The sequence below is a fragment of the Apiospora phragmitis genome (assembly GCF_038363925.1).
Source record: "Apiospora phragmitis strain CBS 135458 chromosome Unknown utg000010l:1.0-9815664.0:1.0-9183399.0, whole genome shotgun sequence".
Taxonomy (NCBI): Eukaryota; Fungi; Ascomycota; class Sordariomycetes; order Amphisphaeriales; family Apiosporaceae; genus Apiospora; species Apiospora phragmitis.
In genome coordinates, this window is record NW_027117409.1 from 4,625,561 (window position 1) to 4,644,208 (window position 18,648).

The 18,648-nt window shown below is 52.6% G+C and overlaps 3 protein-coding genes across 3 annotated transcripts; 2 read left to right on the forward strand and 1 right to left on the reverse strand.

Moving 5' to 3' along the window:
• Window positions 1-538: 538 nt before the first annotated feature.
• PG994_011182 (uncharacterized protein) lies at window positions 539-1,325 on the forward strand (the record flags this gene model as incomplete). Its single annotated transcript, XM_066862591.1, has 3 exons — window positions 539-542; window positions 618-972; window positions 1,028-1,325. 3 exons carry the CDS (start codon window positions 539-541, stop codon window positions 1,323-1,325), a joined length of 657 nt encoding a protein of 218 aa, XP_066711701.1.
• A 1,230-nt stretch (window positions 1,326-2,555) lies between these two features.
• Window positions 2,556-7,258, reverse strand: PG994_011183 (glycogen debranching enzyme; the record flags this gene model as incomplete). The annotated part of the gene is made up of 5 exons (XM_066862592.1): window positions 2,556-3,622; window positions 3,649-6,506; window positions 6,616-6,848; window positions 6,901-6,973; window positions 7,029-7,258. 5 exons carry the CDS (start codon window positions 7,256-7,258, stop codon window positions 2,556-2,558), a joined length of 4,461 nt encoding a protein of 1,486 aa, XP_066711702.1.
• Window positions 7,259-15,183: 7,925 nt separating this feature from the next.
• PG994_011184 (uncharacterized protein) lies at window positions 15,184-15,981 on the forward strand (the record flags this gene model as incomplete). The annotated part of the gene is made up of 1 exon (XM_066862593.1): window positions 15,184-15,981. The coding sequence occupies one exon, from the start codon at window positions 15,184-15,186 to the stop codon at window positions 15,979-15,981; it is 798 nt and encodes a 265-aa protein (XP_066711703.1).
• Window positions 15,982-18,648: the final 2,667 nt, after the last annotated feature.

Consider the following 18,648-nt stretch of genomic DNA (forward strand, 5'->3'; position numbering starts at 1 on the left):
AACAACCCACGCTCGTTAACCTTCTCCTATCGCATCGCATTATTGGCCAACTCAAAAACAGCGCCCGGCGGACCGACCCCGTCCCATTTGAAGTCTAGCCGCCTACAAGTACTTACTTACTTTGTAATCCGCACGTTCCCAGCCCCTGTGGTTACAGGCTAGCCATTCGAGTTTCTTCTTTGCAACCTCGACGCGACATAATATCCATTTCCCGGCATCGCTTATTGATGGTATCAAATCGGCCCTCACTCTTCTGGACCCTGGCCCTTCTCTCGCCATTTTATCTGTTCGACGAACAATACTACATCTCGAAATAAGAAGTTGCCGGGATAGGCCAATCCTTTGTTGCGGGCGGTATTGTGACAATCACGCCCCACGAATTCCCCAGTCTGTCCGACAGCGGTCGCCAACCCTCCAAAGCGCTTCTATCAAATCGCTTCATCCGCCATCTTTCTTTAATTTTGCCGATCCTTTACCATATTATCATTATATCATTACCTCGAGACGACTCCTCGATAGTCTCGAGTCCGTAATTAAGATGGGTGAGTCTAAAAACCGCAACACTATCGTCGTCTGGGAAGTGGGCATCAGGTAACTAACTCGGCCCGCAAATCCAGCCCAACCGGCGACCACGGTGGTACCTTTCGCATCTCTGCCATCATGTGCAACACTTTGCGGCCCGCTCTATGATGCCAACGGTGCATGCGTGCCGCCGGCTGCTCCTCAAGCCGACGCAGACACCTACGACAAATGCTTCTGCCAAAACGCGAAGCTCCAGCCTTTTTACCAAGGCTCCAGTGGTGTATGTGGCACAGGCGTGTGTGACGCTGATCCCAACGGTCTGAGCGGTATCCAGAGTTGGTTTACGCAGTTCTGCCAGGGCAAACAAGCAGGCAGCCAGACGACATCCGCAGGTGGCTCAAGCTCGACCTCTGGTAGCAAGGCGAGCCAACAAGGAGGGGGCGGCAGTTGGTACATCTCCCTTCGTCTAGAGTTGCTCAATGTTGCAATTCACTAACTTGGATAGGATTTCGACACATTGGCAATGGGTCATATTTATCGTGGTTGTGGTGTTGGGCATCGCGGGCATCTGGACCGGTGCTTGTATCTGGCGGCGCAAGTACCTGCGCAAGAAGGATCGAATGTACGAACTCGGCAAGGGCTTACCAAGCTCCGTCGCGGTCGACAGCCACGGCGGTCTTGCCGGACCTGGGGCAAATCACATCAGCGGCCAGCCCGGCATGTTCATGTCGAGTGGCGCGCAAGGCTACAGTGAAAAGCCCAAGAAGGAGAGAAAGAAGTGGAATGTCACTCAACGGACGTAATGAGCGCTCTCCCGATGCCCACGTCTCAGCGATAACCCTCGTCCGGGAACGAAGCACACCTCATCACCATCAACCCGGATTCTGCCGTCTACCAGAAGTACATTATGTAGAATTACGACTTCACCAGCTATACCCGCGACACAGACCTGCTAAGTCGATTGGAGACTTTCCATTTTCGCGAAAGCTCTCTGTGTTCCATTATATCAAACCACACAAGGCCGACGCACCGGGCGTTTTTATTGGGCACATGGTAGTGGCCCCAACTCGACTTCAATCAAGGTGGTGTACTCTGGGTTTTCGCCCTTTTCTTGTTTATATGGGAGTTTCGAGTCTTGGCTATGGGAAAATGGTTTTTTTGCTTGGAGGAGCACGACTGTGCCTTTTTCCTGGGTGGTTCAGCTGGTTTGGGGGACCTTTCACTTGTATGAATTCGGGTATGATGCTATCCCTGCCAGGCTTGTCTCTTAGGAGCAAATGACCACGCGTTGGTAGCACATTCCATGCATACAAATTCATCACGGACCGAAGTCGACATCGTTCATGAGGTCACGGTCCGACAGGTTGGGAGCACGGGTCGAGTCGAGACTAATTTTGTATAAACCACTGTTCACGATAGGATATAAAATCAAGGCCTTCCAGTCGTACTGCCCGATACGTGTAGCCTGCCTATCTGAGATGCTTGGCCCCGCCGGAACAAACGGAACGAAACATAGTTGACGCTATGCCGCCGTAAACTCTTATGCGGGCAAGATAGTGGTACGATCCGAGCCGTGGCTACGGAAATCCCGGGGGAGCTATTTGGCCGATTTGCCATGACCGATGGTGGAAACATCAGAGAGCTGTCAAAGAAAAGTAAGTTATTACGGATTTGTTAACTTGAAACCTTGCAGGCAGGGACCGAAGTCGGGGCTATGGCCAATTTCGAGAAACAAAGTAGAAAGTCCTGTCCGTCTCAGAGAATATCAACATCAGGTCATCAAAAACATCCACGCGGATCAGATCCCAAGTACTGCAAATGATGCTAGCATAGCTTCTAGAATTCAATATTCACTATTCTGAGGAATGCTGTCTATCCTCAGGGTTGTGGGTGGGCTTTGAATGCATAAGTATATATATCATTAAGTAGGTACGGGAGAATTCACTTTTCTTTACCAGGACTTTCTTCTTCTTCTTCTTCTTCTTCTTCTTCTTCTTCTTCTCCTCATCTATTGACCTTTCACCTCCTCCCTCTTAAGCAGTCTCGGCAGCGGTGTACTCAGCAGCATCCATATAGAGGTCGATCAGACAACCGGCACTCCAAGCCTGGGTAGGACTAGAGTCGCCGCAGTACTCGCCGTTCTTCTGAGTCAGCTCTTGGAGACCGGCCCAGGGGCTTGTCTGGATCATCTCCTTGCAGCCCTGCAGGCGGCGGGTGACTTGCTGGAAAGCCTCGACCCGGCCCTCTTTGCTGTCCTTGCGACGGATCAAGTCAAACTTGAGAAGAGCACGGAGGAAGAAACCCGTGGGCCAGAGCCACTCGGGGCCCTGGTGGTAATTCCGACCCTTGGAAGTGGCAAAGTCGTCGCTGTCTTCGCTGTTGATGTAGTACGGGCGGTAGTTCAAATCCGCCGGGTCTAGAGTCGCCATTCCCGTCGGGCCGCGGAGGGCCTTGTCAGCCATGATGAGAGCGCTCATCGCGTGGTTCGGGTCAAACAGCTCTGGCGCAACGGTCATGGCAATGGCGAAGTTAGGCCGCAGTTGGTAATCTTCGTACTCCTTGCCGGAGCGGTACAGATCCTTGTAGATTCCCCGACGGTTCACAACGCTCGAGTTGACGGCATAGTTGCTATCGTCGGAAGCATCCTTGGGGACATAATAACTGTACTCAAATTTGGACTTGAGCAGATCGGCCCATTCAGCATATGTTATCTCAGCACCGTCGGACTTCTTGACACCACTGTACTTGAACTTGCCCTCCGAGTTGATCTTGGCGAGCCACTTCAAGGTGCTGTACAGAAGACCGGTGATCTCAATGGCGGCACCATCTCTTGGCGTGCCAGGTACGCCCTTAGAGCCGGCACGCTCGCTCTCGCCCATTTTATCCATCCACGTACCACAGTTGTGTTGGTTGCCACCAAAGATGATGCCGTTGGACCAGTCGACGTTAATCTCAATGTTGAAACCCTCATCTCGCATCTGCGAGTCGATGCTGGGCCCGGCGTTGGCTTCGCGGAACTTCATCCCGGTTGCGTGGCGCTGCATGGCCTCCTGGATGACGTCTTCAATGATGCTCTCCTGTGAGTAGGCGCGCGCATCGTCTGAAGGGAACCATGTGTCATCGTACGGCAGAATCGGCGCTTGACCTTCCGCTTCAAGAAATCGATTCCGTTGGGTGAAAATCGAGCATAGTCCTGAATGCACTGTAGGAAAAACCAGATCGAGTCCCTGCTGTTGTAGCGAGGAAGGTTGCCGCTACTCAGCAGGTTTGGGATCATGCCGTGTTTCAAAACACTGGCAAATGCAAATATGTGCTCAGCAGCTTCCTCAAAGCGCCCCGTGCCCAAGTACAATCCTCGCAGGGAGATGAATACATCACGTCCCCAGCAACGAGCCCATTCAACAGCGAAATGTGGTAGGCCGGCAGCGAGAGATGGGACGAGTTTGGACGGCCACAGCGAGCCAGAGTTGACCAAGCCTGTCTGCTGGATGCTCACCATACCAAGGCTCTGCAAGAACCACTGTCCGTTTCGTGTGTTCTCGTTCATCAATTCCATGGATCGTCCCCAAGCTGCCTTGTAGGCTGTTTGCATCACAAGGCCGAAGTAACGCGGAAGCAGGAAGCTGGGGATGCCACGGATCGCATCGAAACGCTCCTTGAGCCATGCTGCTGGCTTTCCGAGTCTTGCAAACTGGGGTTTTTGGCTGGCCCTCTCCAATCGCCCGACTGTGTAGTCCAAGACCCATTGGCCGTCGCGTAGATTCTGGCAGAGAGGGTGAGCGAGATTGTTGTCCTTGATGACGTCCTTGAGTATGCTCCACCATCCTTGCAAGCCCGCATATACGAGCTTACCGTGTCCGGGGATCTCGTAGACACCATCTTTTCCATCACTGCCATCGCGCTCTTCAGCGTCGCACCGGTAGAGTAAGAAGTTCAGGTCCACCACGTCCAGCTCAGACATGGCTGTAGTTCCTCCGGAAGTGACATAGGTATCCAAACCAGCAGAGTGCTCAGCTGATGGGATCCAGGTTTCGAACAAGGCAATAGAACCAGGGGGGAATTTGTCGCGAACAGTAATGATGGTCTCGTCGCTCTTGACTTCCATGCGGATTCCAGGGACATCGACGACGCGACTGGGAAGGCCACGAAGGTACTTCTTGTCGTCATTGGCAGCCTTCTTGGCCTCGTCGCTCTGATCAACTTCCAGCATCCAGCTTCCAAGGTGTCGAGCCTTGGTACCACCCAGGTGAACGGGGTTGAAAGCTCCGTTTCCATTGCCATAGCCGGGGTATGCCGTGTGGGCAATGAGGAAGTAGCCCTTTCGAAATTGAGGGTGAACTCTGTGCACCGTGATATATTGATCCTCGTGGTGGATGTGAGTTTCATCGTAACCATCCATACCCATCAGAGTGTGGATTTGGTTCAGCAATTTCTTGACTCCAGCAATACCACCAGTGCCCCCTCCGACCTTCACTTCCTTGTCTGATGACTCCGATGTGTATTGCCGTGTCTCGTTGACTAGGTCTACCAGCTTCGGATATATCTCATCATAACCCATCACACTGCCTGATGCGCTCGAGCACATGCAGACCAGGGCTGCGTTGGGTAGAGTATCCCGGGCGTCTCGCTTCTGAGCCGGTACCTCATTGTCGTGCGTGCAGTCCATGAAGAGGGCTTGAACTGGGGACGGCTTGATGCGTCTGATAACTTCTCGAGTCGGGTCCATACCACTTGTATCTGGACTCATGGGTGGACTGCCAGGATTCTGCGAGCCGCCCTTCGTTATTTCATCCACTTCGAAACTTCCAATCGGACGGCCACCGTGGCGGTGAACAAGCCTGCTCATCTCGCCAGTGCTCCAAGATTGCATTGCTTCTCTAATCAGAGCGCTGATACCTAATCTTTTGACGAACAGGTAGTCCATCTCCTCACTGCCAGTGAATAGCTCTGCCACGACGTATAAATTAGGCCTGACTCGGCGTGCTTCGTCAAGAATGTGTTCCGCGACATGGATGGGCGTGGAGTGGCAGTTGTCAATGCGGAAACCCGCGAAATACTTCGCCATCATACGGGCATACTTTGTCATGAATTCCCAGAGCCAAGGGCTGTCTTGAGGCCCATTGCCATAGCGAAGCTTGACACAGTCGCCCCAAACGATCACTTCACGACGAAGGTAGACACGAGACTGGGGGCCAGCGTTGTCCACAAGGGCATTTCCGGCCCATACCCAGCCGTTGTTGGCCAGAACGAGGTCTTTCTTGTTGTGCTTTGCCGTGATGTCGTTCTGCGGCAATCTTGTGAAATATGTCTCGATGAGCGGGTTCTCGTCGGTGACTGCTCCCACTTTGGGTCCATGGTCATCAATGCGCATATATTTGGTACGGTTGAACACTTGGTCAAGTATTTCAGCCAGTTCTTTGTCGTATTCCTCGTAGAATGGCACATTCACGGCATCGAGTATATCCGCCAACCTGGAGCGAATGGTTGCTTCATCCGCTTCACCTCGATACTTCCCAAATAGAACAGTGACTATAGCCGCCGCCGATTTGGGGTCGACTCGTCTCCTGAATCTCTCGCCAAGCCGGTCGTTACCGAGCAACCCGTTCTGGATGAGGTACGCTGCTTGATCTTTCAAGCTCGCTTCCTTCAGGTTTTCGACATTGCCGGAGGTCTGGCCAACGGCCCAAGACTCGATTGCGGCGTCCACGTCACGGTCCACATCTATCGCATAGTATTCCCAGAGGCGAATTTCCGCAATGACATGCTTCTTGACGCCTTCCATGACTTTTACGAGGTCATCCACAGATGCAAATTCCTTTGGATATCCGAGCTCCTCCAATTTGGAACCAAACTCGAGGAGCTTCGTATCAAGGAGATAAGCAGACTCAAGCCACGGCGCAGTGGTAAGATTGTAGCCGGCCTCAGGATGCTCCATCAGCCACTGGCTGTTGTGAGCAGTGTGGTTGAGGACGATATCTGTCAGACTTAGAAGCGAATGGTTCTTCTCCAAGCTGCTGATCATCTTCTGCACATCCTCCTCCCCATTTGGGGAAGCAGTCGGGGTCCCAGTCAAGCTGATCGTAGAGGCTGTACGGAGAGTTGGACTTCCCGCGCACTTGTAGCGGGGTGAAATGTATCATGTTATAACCCCTGGTGCTGATTCCACGAAGATGCCTCTCCCAGTCCGTGGGGTATTTGCCCATGAACTTGCTTATAACGGAGAATATGGAGAGGGCGGGTAGCGGCAAGGGCCTGCCCTCAAGTGACAGTCGAGGTGCGACATCGATGTAGTACAGAGGCGTCTGCTTCTTCTCGGTCTTGGTCAACTTGTCGGAACCCCAGATCCTCGGACAAGTCGGGCAGTTCCGCATATGTCACGTAGAAGGCAAATGCACCGGCATCGTGGATGGGGATGGAGATCTCGATGGTTCGATTGAAATCGGGAACAAGCCTGCAAAGGTCAGTTTCTCTAGTCTGCAGCTCATCAGAGGCCAGAGTCTACCTACTTGAATTCCCTGAAGGCATCCCTGTGAAACTCCGAGCCATGCTCCGGTATGTTGACCCACAGGCTTCCTTGTCGGCATATCGACGAGGTTCCTTCAATGGTAAAGCGCACTGTGATGGGCTCACTGGATCGTGTGGCCAGGTATATGTATTCACCGGGGACATCGGGGGCGCCATTGTCCTTGAGAGGCAGGAGGTAGACCTCATTCGAGGTTACGGTCCGAGGGATCATATTGGCTGGTATATGCTCTTTACACCAGCTCTTGCTCCAGGTAGACTTAGTGGACCATCAATGGTGCAACACAGGCCGTGCAGGTAAGTGCGGAATACGTGATCTTGCTAGGCTGGCGGTATTCCACCTAGTGATATAGGCGAGATGAAAGAGACTAGGCCCGAGGTTGTATGCTCAATTAGAGCAGAAGCCGTAGTTTGTTAGAGCTGATTGCCCATTGAACAGAGGGCAAGATACTTGAGGAGAGTGATGGGAAAGGAGGAAGGGGGAGAGTGAGAGCTACAGGAAGACGTTGTGGGATCTCTCCGAGAGCAGAGGGCGGGATTGGAATCGTTCTATGTAAAGTCTGGGAATAGGCTAGACTGATTACCTGAGGTACACATGCATGTATATAGCTAGCTATCTGACGAGATCCCCCCCCCCATCCCGTCCAACAGCAAGGTGCGTATGCAGCCAAGCAAGTGGGAAGCAACAGGCGAGCACGACGGAGAACGGTTTCTAGCCAGGAGCGCTAGTGAGAAAAGTGAGCGAAGGGGGGCAGTAGCAAAAGAAGAATAAATAATCGTCCGACGGCTGGAGCTAGCTGGCATGCAATGGCAACGTGGTTGCAGTTTGCCCTCCTCCAAACACTTCCAATGCTATCATTGACTGATATGTCCCACTCTCCCACTCTCTCGTGTACGGTCTCCTCCTCCCCCTCTTCCCAATGATACATAGGTGGCTTGGTGCTCGCAAACTCCTCCAGAGCTCCACGCGGGGCAGTCTGGAGTCGAGTTTCAGCGCCCCATGTCAAATGTCAAATTTGGGGGAACAACTGAGGTCCCGCCATAGTGACGTCACGGATCGTAACTTGCGCATGCAGATTCTCACAGCTTGCCAGTCGGGTCACCATCATGGCTAGGTACATATATGTACCAACTAGCACCTTCCCAGCTTACATGGACGGACTAAACAGATAACCTACATAGCACCCGGCACTATTTGATGACAAGCTCCGGGACTTATGGCCCATTGGTGTTCCTGAATATCAATGCCAGGAAAACTTGGTTTGGTGCCTGGCCCAATTGAAAGAAGCACATGGCGCCACGAAGTTTAGCTATATGCGGCGGAAACAGCTTCCGGCGATGACCGCCCTTTTCGCACCCATACTTTCATTTAAAGCAGGTGTATGTTTTTCTGTAGAAACAGCGGAAATCTCCTCCTTCACCTCATCAAGCAACCAGGCCTGTTACTCGAAGCGAGTTCATCTTAGTCCCGAAGGATACGCAGGGGCAGACGGGGAGCCCACTATGGTGCAAATGCGCTGTGCTGGCTGTCCAAGCTGTATGCTATAGGTAGCTTGTTGCACATCGCGATCACGATCGTCGGCTTTTTGGGGAGCAGGGAACATCCTCCGAACAGGTCGGGTGTGGAGTTGCGTCGGAAATCCACAACGGATAGACCCCACTGGTAGTGTACACCCAACAGTTATTGCATCGCAGGTAACATGGGCAACGGGCTTGTTTGGCCGTAGATGGACGGGGATATCGCGCTTTGGCGGGTTCTAGACCTCTCACTACTCGTATCCTCGTAAAGAGGAAAAGGAAAAGAGAAAGAAAAAATGGGTAGCACGCTATTCAAAATCTTCCAACACCTCAAGGTATGTCGAGATTGCAAACTAGGGCTTCAAGCATAGTACCATCAACGAAGATCCTGTGTATAGAAACCCGACTCGGCCCGGTTCTACATATTGAGGGTGTTAGAGTATTAGACACACAGACGACATCAGCCATGCAATTCTTTCTACCTCGTGGGATACCTTAGGTAGTCATGGGCGCTCCAGACGTTCACCCGCTGGGCCCCACCATCTCCATAGCATCATCCATCACCACTTTTACTGATCTCTCCAACGCCGCACTCACCGCCAGCTTGGAACTCGGCGGGCTTTCGCGGAGGCGTCTCAATATCCCCAGAGCGTAGTATCCAATCGAGAGCGAACCCGAGCCCGCTCACTTCGCCAACGCTCAGTCCATGTGTTATCGGAGAGCCATTTTGGATTCAATGCACGGTAAGGTCCCACGTTCCCCGAGAAGCGTGAGACCGGGACACGATCCCTCTTTAGTAGTGTCGCGCTTGGAAGACGTGCATCGTGATTTGTGCGGCGGACCAAGCCCTCGTCGATGGGGTGTGCTCTGTTTAGCTCGCTCACAGGCCGTATCGGAGCCCCTGGGTCCTGGAACCAGCGGAGTCTTTATAAGCCGGGACAAGGGGAACGCTACCAACAATGGCACGATGATGCTTCCTAATCAATCCCAGGCAAGCTCAATGACTATGTTGGAAAATGGGCAGGCGGGGAGTTGTTTGCAATTTGCTTGGTTGAAGTGGTTACAAGACCATCTCCCCGTAAAGCATATTTTGCACGCCATCGACGCATCCGAACCACCCCTGTGGTGAATTGAGTATTTGATTAAATGTTATTCCCGCACAGCGATGACAATAGCAATAGCCCTTATTATATCGACACAGGAAGACAAGGCATCAGTAGTTGATCAGCGTGTGCCACGGTATACGGATGGTGGACAAGACTATGATGGCCCCCTAAGCTATATCTGGGCTGCGAGAAGGCAATGGGCTTCTTGGTTGTAAAATTTCCCTCTATATCGCCATATATAGATCACTCCCTTTCACTTCTTTGCTTCTTGAGCCTCCTCTCTGGGTAGAACAGTGCCAGTAGCCCACGACCATCTTCCGCATCACATACATATAATTCGAGTTCCCGAGCACCGTCGTGCTGCAGCGCCACAAGATGGGCATTTCGGTGTTCGTCTACATGATCCTATAGGGCGCTTGCATGCTCGGCGTCGGCTTCTGCCGCACCTTCACCCAGCTCGTCGGCCTGAGGTAAGGAGCTTCGCGCGCAAGACTACACGGATTTCGGGAACCCATAAAGAAGGATGCAACCCCCACCCCCCCCCCCTCCTGAATCGGTGACAAGCAATACTGACTACGACATAAAAGTTCCGGAATACGCCCTGAATGGAAATTTGGTTCCCAAGGCTATGTAGTGAGATGCACTGGGTACTAATGAGAAGCCTTCCATGGCGTGTTGTTGCGGGAAGTAGGACCATGTTCACCACATTCTACCCACGGATCATGGCTCACCTTGTTGCTGTTACCTGGCGGACACCCTCATCCTTCACTAATCCAGCTGGTTAACCAACATCACCTGCAAAAATTGAGAATTCAAACACTAGAAAACTAGCAATAGACGATCGTCATGTAGACAAGGTAGAACAGCCGATGTGCCTGTTCTGGATCAGCCTGTACGTGATATTCTCCTGTGCTCTTCGAGGTGTGAGACAAAATCTCCACCTGGAACTAACCCCGTACTGCCATGTCCCCTCGTAGAATGGGCAGGTATTACATTGCAAGAAAGCGTTTGATTTGTGTAAGAATCAACCCACCTACTCCGTTTTCGAGGTTGCAAATATGGCACTGTGTCTCCCTGCCGAGGTCGGTGCCGTGGGATGGGCCCAGCATCGCACCTACACCAGCGCTTTCGTCAAGAGCTGTCCAAGAGAGATTTATACGATGGCACATGTAGACTTCAAGACAGGGGCTTTAGGCATAGACGCCTTGTGATCGACTTGGTACAAGGCGGTTCAGTTTAAGTGTACTCCATCGAGATGAGGCTGCGTATAAGGGGCTAAAGAAATAGAAGTTGACAGTAGGCCATCGTGGAGTACGCCAGGAGAGGGGGCTACATTCCTTCTAGGAGCTTCTAGGTTGTCGAAAACTCGGGAAAAGTCTGGCACCAGCTGATTAGTTCCCTCAGTGCCTGCGAGTTTGGGCGTCATAAGCGCCGCGTCGTCGGTGTCTTCAGCTCCCTAAGGGGCAACAGTCAGTGGAACAAAAAAAAAGCAACGCTGGACCAACTTCTTGCCATGCATTGCATCCTCTATGGGAAGAATAGTCCGGCCACCTACCCATCTGAGCTGTGGAACAGGGAGTCTCCTCAAGTCCAACCTTCTATATGAGAAGGACGATGTGCAGCAACGCCTAGTAGGATGATGTAGGCGTACCGTACGCCGCATTCAACTGGGTCGACGGACAAGCATCAGTGGTTGCATTCTAAAAAGCAGCGTTGCATCTAGCAGGTTGGTGTGTCGAGCTTTCCTTTGCAGAGTCACTCGCTGTACCTGCGACTAATACGAGTTCATATGCATGACGAGGACACCAACCTGAGGACTTTATTGTCGTGAGTACATCTTCGAGAAAACATCCACTTGTACCGCCGTTTTCGGGAGAGGTGTCCGTCTATCAGAGGTAAGACCTAGGATGTGTATCCTAGGTTTCAGCATATGGGAGGTTTTATTCTGTATCTCGACCAACATCTGGAACCATGTTGCCATCCACAATTCAGAGTAGTAGTTTGAAATCGGCTAGCGATGCAGCTTCCCATGGTCTCTTTGGTCAGCAATTGCATGTTGATTACACATGTTTCCCGAGCATCCGCGCGCTTGATGGCGCATCTTAAGGTGCAGTAGCCGAGACATGAACCTTTGATTCAGTCGTACAACCACTTGCCGTTACAGTCTCCCCTCAGGCAACTCGCAACTTGAAAGAATGGCCAGTGATGGCACTAGAAGTTTACCCAATAGCGACTATGTATTAGCCATGGAGGTGCAGGTTGCGATGCTTCTGGTCCAGGGACCCCTGAGCCTTCGTACATGAGGGTTGATACCGGAATGCGCCCGGCTAGTAGGAGACATTCAGCTGAGGGATCATGATTGGTCTGAAAGATACAACAAGGTATCAACACGTCTGATCAGAATTGATGTCCCTTGCTATTGGCTAGCAAACAACGAGCGGGCCTCAAGATTACCTGTGCACCACCACCTCCTGCTCAATACGGCCAGTGTTTCGACCCAATGTTCTGGAAACTCCAAGGCATTCCAAGGCGGCATCGTCGTAACATGGCCATAACTTGTCAGTCCTATTGCAGGCTGAGCCATCGATCTCGTAGCCGGAACCATGATAAAGCGATTCTCTGGTTGCATGCCTTTCCTCCTTGCGGCTGCGGTTGTGCATGATAGGGGAGTTCCAGACTCCCTTGGAGGCTGCACGATATGATGACCGCGTCTACCTGAAGGATCTGGCGCATGTCAACCGGAAATGACCGCTTACATGGTGCCATGTTGCAAGCAAGCGATCCAGCGATCAGCGTCATCAGTTTCCCACAAGGGGAATCGCGGAGAGATTTTCTGACCACGACAACGACAACCACATGGCATTCCATGCTTTGGTGTCAGCCGGCGCCGGGGTGCTTCTCTAAGCGACACTGCCGAAGGGTCGAGAAAGCCACCAACTGCAGAAGCCGGGGTACGATGGCGGCATATGGAGCAATCATATCAACCACTAAGCGCAGATTAATTGCAGGCTGGAAATTGGAAGGATTCGATGGCATGCAAACCAGCGAATCCGAAGAAGGCTGATGGCGCTTAAGAACTGAGGGGGTGGGAAGGGAGCAAGCAGGAAGCAAATGGGATTGGGAAGGAGCAAGGGGGGGGGGGGCTTGCTCGGTTGCATGCGACCAATGGGCAAAGCAAAATTCTCGAAGTTTTCTCCGACGTGGCATGGGAGGCAGTCAGTCAATGAATGAATGGACATGTTCGTAGGATTCTGCTGACTCGATGGAGATGGGGCCTCGAGTCCGGGGAGCCGCGCAGGTGTTGGCGCTGAGTATCGGACGTGGGAAGCGGCGGGCGTTGTTTGGCGGAGCAGTCGTCGCCAACGGGAGCGATGAACTGCACCGCCTTAAGACACGATCTCTTGTGTCAAGTGGCGCGCGCTCTGGATCTGGGAGGAGGATAGGGAAAATAGGGAAAATAGGCCCAGGCTCCGAAAATGGGCCCGCACCTGCACCTAATAATAAGAAATATACTAGCAACGAGGAAGCCGGCCAGCCTCTCTCTGGCGGTGCTGTAGACCAATTGCAAACGAAGCAAAACACCACCCCTTCCTTTCTATTTCTGAGCCGGAGCCGCGCGCTGACTGAAGCAGGACGGGAGTATGGAAACAGATTTGGAAGAAGTTCAAACCTGAACGTGAAGGCCAAGCTGACGAAAATATGGATAAATGACCGTTATGCCCCGCTGTCAATGAGAATGAAAGTAACCTCGTCCCGTCATCAGCCAGTTGCTCAAGCTTCACACTCTTACCTCTTTACGTACTTCCCTCATTGGGCCAATAACATCACTTTGTGGCCTCTTGCCCAACCTTGGGCAGTCCTCCCGAACTTGGTCCATCACCCACGATCCTGGCATCATCCTGTCTCTGCGGCTGAGCCTACTGCATAGATCTTCAGCTGGTCAGCTTATTAGCTAAAGTCCGTGAGACGCCGACACAAGTCTTTGCATCGACCGTCGACTTGCCAGCGCCAACTTGTGTAACCTGTGTGTGTGTGCGCGTACACATCACTTCTGCTTGCAGGTAGGTAAGTGAGAAAGCTGCCGACAAGTCCCATGGCCGACAGCCAATGGCGAAGCAGTGTGGGCATTGGTGCTAGAAATATGCTAAGAATAGCGGTAGCGCCCTCCCTTCCCCCCTTCAGTGGAGTGCGGGAACGCCAACGAATCAGACAGCGGAATCTGCCAGTGTCTCAGCCGGAATACAGGGACTCCAGATACCTTGCCGGTACCTCCGTACCCAGTTTACAGGCAGGCGCTTCCCCCCCAAGGCCACAAACCACAGCAAAATACATCCGCCAATCCCTGGAGGCTTTGGTGCTCTTACAGGAACATACGCCAGGGCCCAGCAGCCAATCACTGTCTCCCTCTGGCCTGTGACAGTCGCCCAGCTTCTCTACTTACGTTTTCTGCCCGTTTGTAATATCGCATACCTACTTTGAGAGTAAAATCTTCTCGAGGCTTGGTTTCCTTCATCACCTACCACCGCCTGCTTTTGCTCGAGGTATTAGCCGCTGGAACTGCTCGAGGTATGTCCAAAGTATCCTGCCTCTTCCTCCAATTTGATATGCATGCACGCTAAAGCATAGTCTCAGCACACATCCCTCCGTCCAGTCATCCGTTGTTTTTGTCGACGTCCATCCAGGCTGCTGTTTGTAGCAGAAAAGCCTGCTGCTGCTGCTGCTTTGCAAGAGTCCTACATACTCCCCATCTCTACTTGGCTGTAGTCTACTGCAGTGCTGCCGCCTTGGTTGCCCAATCACCGGCCCTCTGCCCACACACTCTCTCCAAGGGCCCCTCATCGTCGTTTTCTACGGCTCTTCCTACTTATCCACGTATTTCTGACCGGGTCCGTTCTACTGCAAGCAGGCGGGAACTGCTCTCTTGGTGCATCGATATACCAAGTCGGATCGTGGGCAGTACACGTTCTACCCTTGTCATCGCGACTAAGCTGAGTGGGATCCTCCACCAGGCTTGCTCTTCGGCCCTCGTCCTGGTTCCTAGCCTTACAATCCCGGAAGGTCACCACCCCCATACCTGGGCGCATTCGTCACATCGACGGACTAGCTGTAGCCCTTCCCGTTTGGCGCCCTCGTCTCAGCGTCTCCTAGCCCCAGCTAGCACACGCGCCCCTCCCTCGCCCCCGGCGCGAGAGGCCAAGCACTTCGGGCCCTCCCAAGGCACAACACGACCGCCTACTGCACCTGCAGTGACCGCGACAAAATTCACATAATATAACTCCATAGACTCCTCTTCCCATCTTTCACGCTACTCCCTCCTCTCACAACTGCCGACACAAGTTTCCCTCCCCCACGGTGACTTTGTCAGTGCAGCTTGTAGGCGTCCCTCCTTGGCTTCCCTTCCGTCCGTCCCTCCTTCCGAGTCATTTACTTGACTTGATCTCTGTGGGTAAACGCAACCCGTTACATCATACCTAATCTTTACTGTCACCACCACTTTGCCAACATGACCGCCAAAATGCCTACGAGCAAACCCAAGCTTGCGCAGTTAAAGACGCCCGTCACGGCGACATTCCCATCGGAGCTATCTGCCCTATCCGCCAAGACGCCAGTCTCGGCAGTTCCCGACTTCATCAAGGAGGAATATACGAAAACTCCCATCAGTCCGCCTATGGCCTACATGGACTTCCTCAAGGCCATGTCCGTCACTTCTCCTGTGATCCCCGAAAAAAGACCCGGCAGCTCCAGTGAGGACGACGACGACGAGGCAGAAGATACCGTAGCTGTGGATTCCATGCCCTCGACGGCCAGCAGCGAGCAGACGGACTGCTCGTGCAAGTGCGGCAACCACGAATCCCCAGCCAGCAGCCCGTATCCAGCCCATCCCATGTCAGCCCCGCCGACTGGTGCTACGTCTTTCCCTAGCTTGCTTGTTCCTCCTTCTCCGGCGTTATCAACTCTGGAATCCCCCATGAGCGCAACTGCAAGATCGCCATTCAGTGCACGCTCCGCCAGGTCGCCATTCGACTGGGAGGCAGCGCTCAAGTCACGATATGCGCAGGACTCCAAGGCCACCAAGCATTCATCAAGCAGTGGGAGGAGCGTACGACATATCCGAGAGGTCGTCACCAGGACAGTTACTTACACGCCGAGGATGAACCCGGCTCCCAAGGGGAAGAGGAGGAGGACAGAGTGCCCCAAGTCTCTAGCAACATCACAGGCTATTACCAGAGCACAAGCAGCGGCAGCTGGGACAACACCAAAATCGTCAGCACCGTCACCACCACTTCTGGGCACAAGGGCAAACTCGGCGTAGCTAAGCGCCATTAATAATACTACGACACTGTCTACACACAAGCCCCAGCGAGCCTCGCCTACTCTCTTCCGAATTCAACCAAAGTCTTCTTTTCCACTGGGATATCTCTTTTCTTTTGTTTATATTCCGCCGACAAACCTACCTCTATTCTGAGATTGCTTGAAAAAGCAACCACCAACCCAGTCGCTCCATCCAGGCGACTAACCACCCTCGTTATTCCGCAAAGAGCTAAACGGAAACGAGATGACGGCTTATTTGCTTTTCCGCTATTACTTGCTGCTCAAGACGCAGCGACATTTAACACGCCCACCCGCGCCCCTAACACGAGGCATGAGCCCTGCAATTACCTGAAACTGGGAGGGTTCTTGATGATCATTTTATGGCGTTGCTGGCCGGCGTCGTCTTGACACTTGCTTGAAAGAACACACCCTACCTCTGCCTTCACCCCCTGTCTTGCTTATACATACGCGACTTCTGTCTCTGTGTGCAAATCCCAGCGCACACCTAGGCAGTCACACAGAGATAGGCTGGAATGACGATACCAATTAGAGTTGGGTACTGGGAAACGGATGACAAACTGGCGAAGAAGGAAAGGGATTTGGCGGAAGGCGTTACTACTCTGGTTACTTTGATGCGTTCCAACTTAGAGGGACGGGTCAATGACTACGATACGATCTGGGAGGATATCTGCTACGAAATGTCTTTATGCCTTATGTTGTCTTTTTTTTGGATGGAAAGCATTGCTCTTTGGTGGTTTTTGCTGCAGACCATGTACTTGGTGTACTTCATGTAGCATCGTGATGCAGCCACTCAAGCCCCCACCCCTTCGTCTCTACTGCCTCTACATACCTTACACAAAACATCACTACTATTCTTCAATGGCTAGAACATCATTACCAGCCCTGCAAAAATGTTTGTTGTTCATGTTCGCGCACCCTAGCGGTCTGTTTCGTGATTCCCAGCCCCGGTATTACTTGTTTGTTTATTTGTTTATCTGTATTACACTATGTAACGCGGCCTACGAGTCGACCAAGGGCGTACTGAATTTTTTTCTTGCGTGTCTGTTTGTGGTCGTGATAGGAGCGGTCGGTCTTGTTGGCCGCCGCGGCCCAGCCTACTCTAAGTACTTACTAACTCGACTTGGCCAGGTTGGGTATATTTTCGATTCCCACGCGAGAAAGCAAAGGGGCACGCAGTAAGGGAGACAGGGAGCGAGGGGGGGGAAGCTGGGAACGAAAATCTGCCCCTCCCCTCAAAATCGCACCTTGCAGCGAAGCAAGCTCTCTCTACCTGTTCCCGGCTGGAGATCAATTGGGCAAAATACATGAATGACTCCCAAGGAGGGAAGAAGAACCAGGGGGGTAGCCCACTTTCTGACTAGCTAGGTAGGGACTACATAAGCCGATGGTAGGTTACCGATGTGTATATGTAAACTGCCGTCACAAACCTGCCCGTGACAGGAAACAGGCAGGCAAGTCACGGCATGCAAAGAGTAGCACCTGCATACTTGACGATGTTTTACTTCTTCTCTCTCTTTTTTTCTTTTCTTTTTACAGCTAATGTTGCGATGGTGGTCATATAACGGACGTCGATCTATTATTGATCATCGTTCGAGCGGCCCGAGTGGGAGAAAACCTGACCACCTCCAAGTTGGCACGGAAGGAAAGAAGAAGAAGGTAAAAAAAGGGTAGAACCCCTCCATCCACCTCAACATTATTTGGCCACTTACTACTTCTCCTCCTCGTGCTCGGCAGTCCACCAGATTGGGCGACTGTGTCTAGTATTAATGGGGGTGACCAGCCACCCTACCGATGAAGATGGGTACGCACATGGTCAGCAGCAGTCAGCGGCTTCGCTCACTGAACCCGCGGCCGGCCGGCCCCTAATTTGCTTGTTTCCTCGTTGTTCGAATTGGTCTGTCAGATGTCCCGAGATCCTGGGACTTGCATGGGACTTGAACCGGACAGGGTACAGGGATCCAGGGCTCCAGGGATTTCTACCAGGATCCCGCTAAACGCCTTTGCATCTGGGCCTGACAGCCAACCAACGGCAATGGGGATCCAGGTGTTCTGCATATACCCACTCCCATGGCGCCCTGCCATTGGCTGTCTTGCGGCGCAGTTAAGCGCCCGCGACCTTTGGGGGTAAGGCACACACAGATACTGTACGTGAACATACACCACACATCCCTCATCACCCGATTGACCAGCTCGCCTTTTCAGCAGTAGCAGCCAGCACCACCAGCAACTTTGTTGACGAGGGTCCGTGCTGCGCAGTTGCCGACTGCACTAGCAGCATAAATGCACCGGTATTGGCCCAGATATTGACCTCACCGCCGCCCGCGAAGCAGCGGTCGAGTGCGGAAGGCCGCTGTAGATGTGGCCATCCACGGGGAACCAGCATCCATAGATGACCGGGAGATATCATATATTATGGATGGAGGGTTTTTTGGCCGTCCCCATCTACGAAGGTGACTTTCTCCAACAAATGACTTGCGCACGTCGTATCTTGGCCGCACTTGGCTACCACAAGTCATGCAAGACCCAAACATATGTAGACATGTCGTATACGCACTAAAATATTTGTCGCAGAGCCCATTTCTACAGCCGAGGGATGACCATGCCTAGCAGTGTAGTTTGATAGATTGCATCGATCAAATAAGGCTTT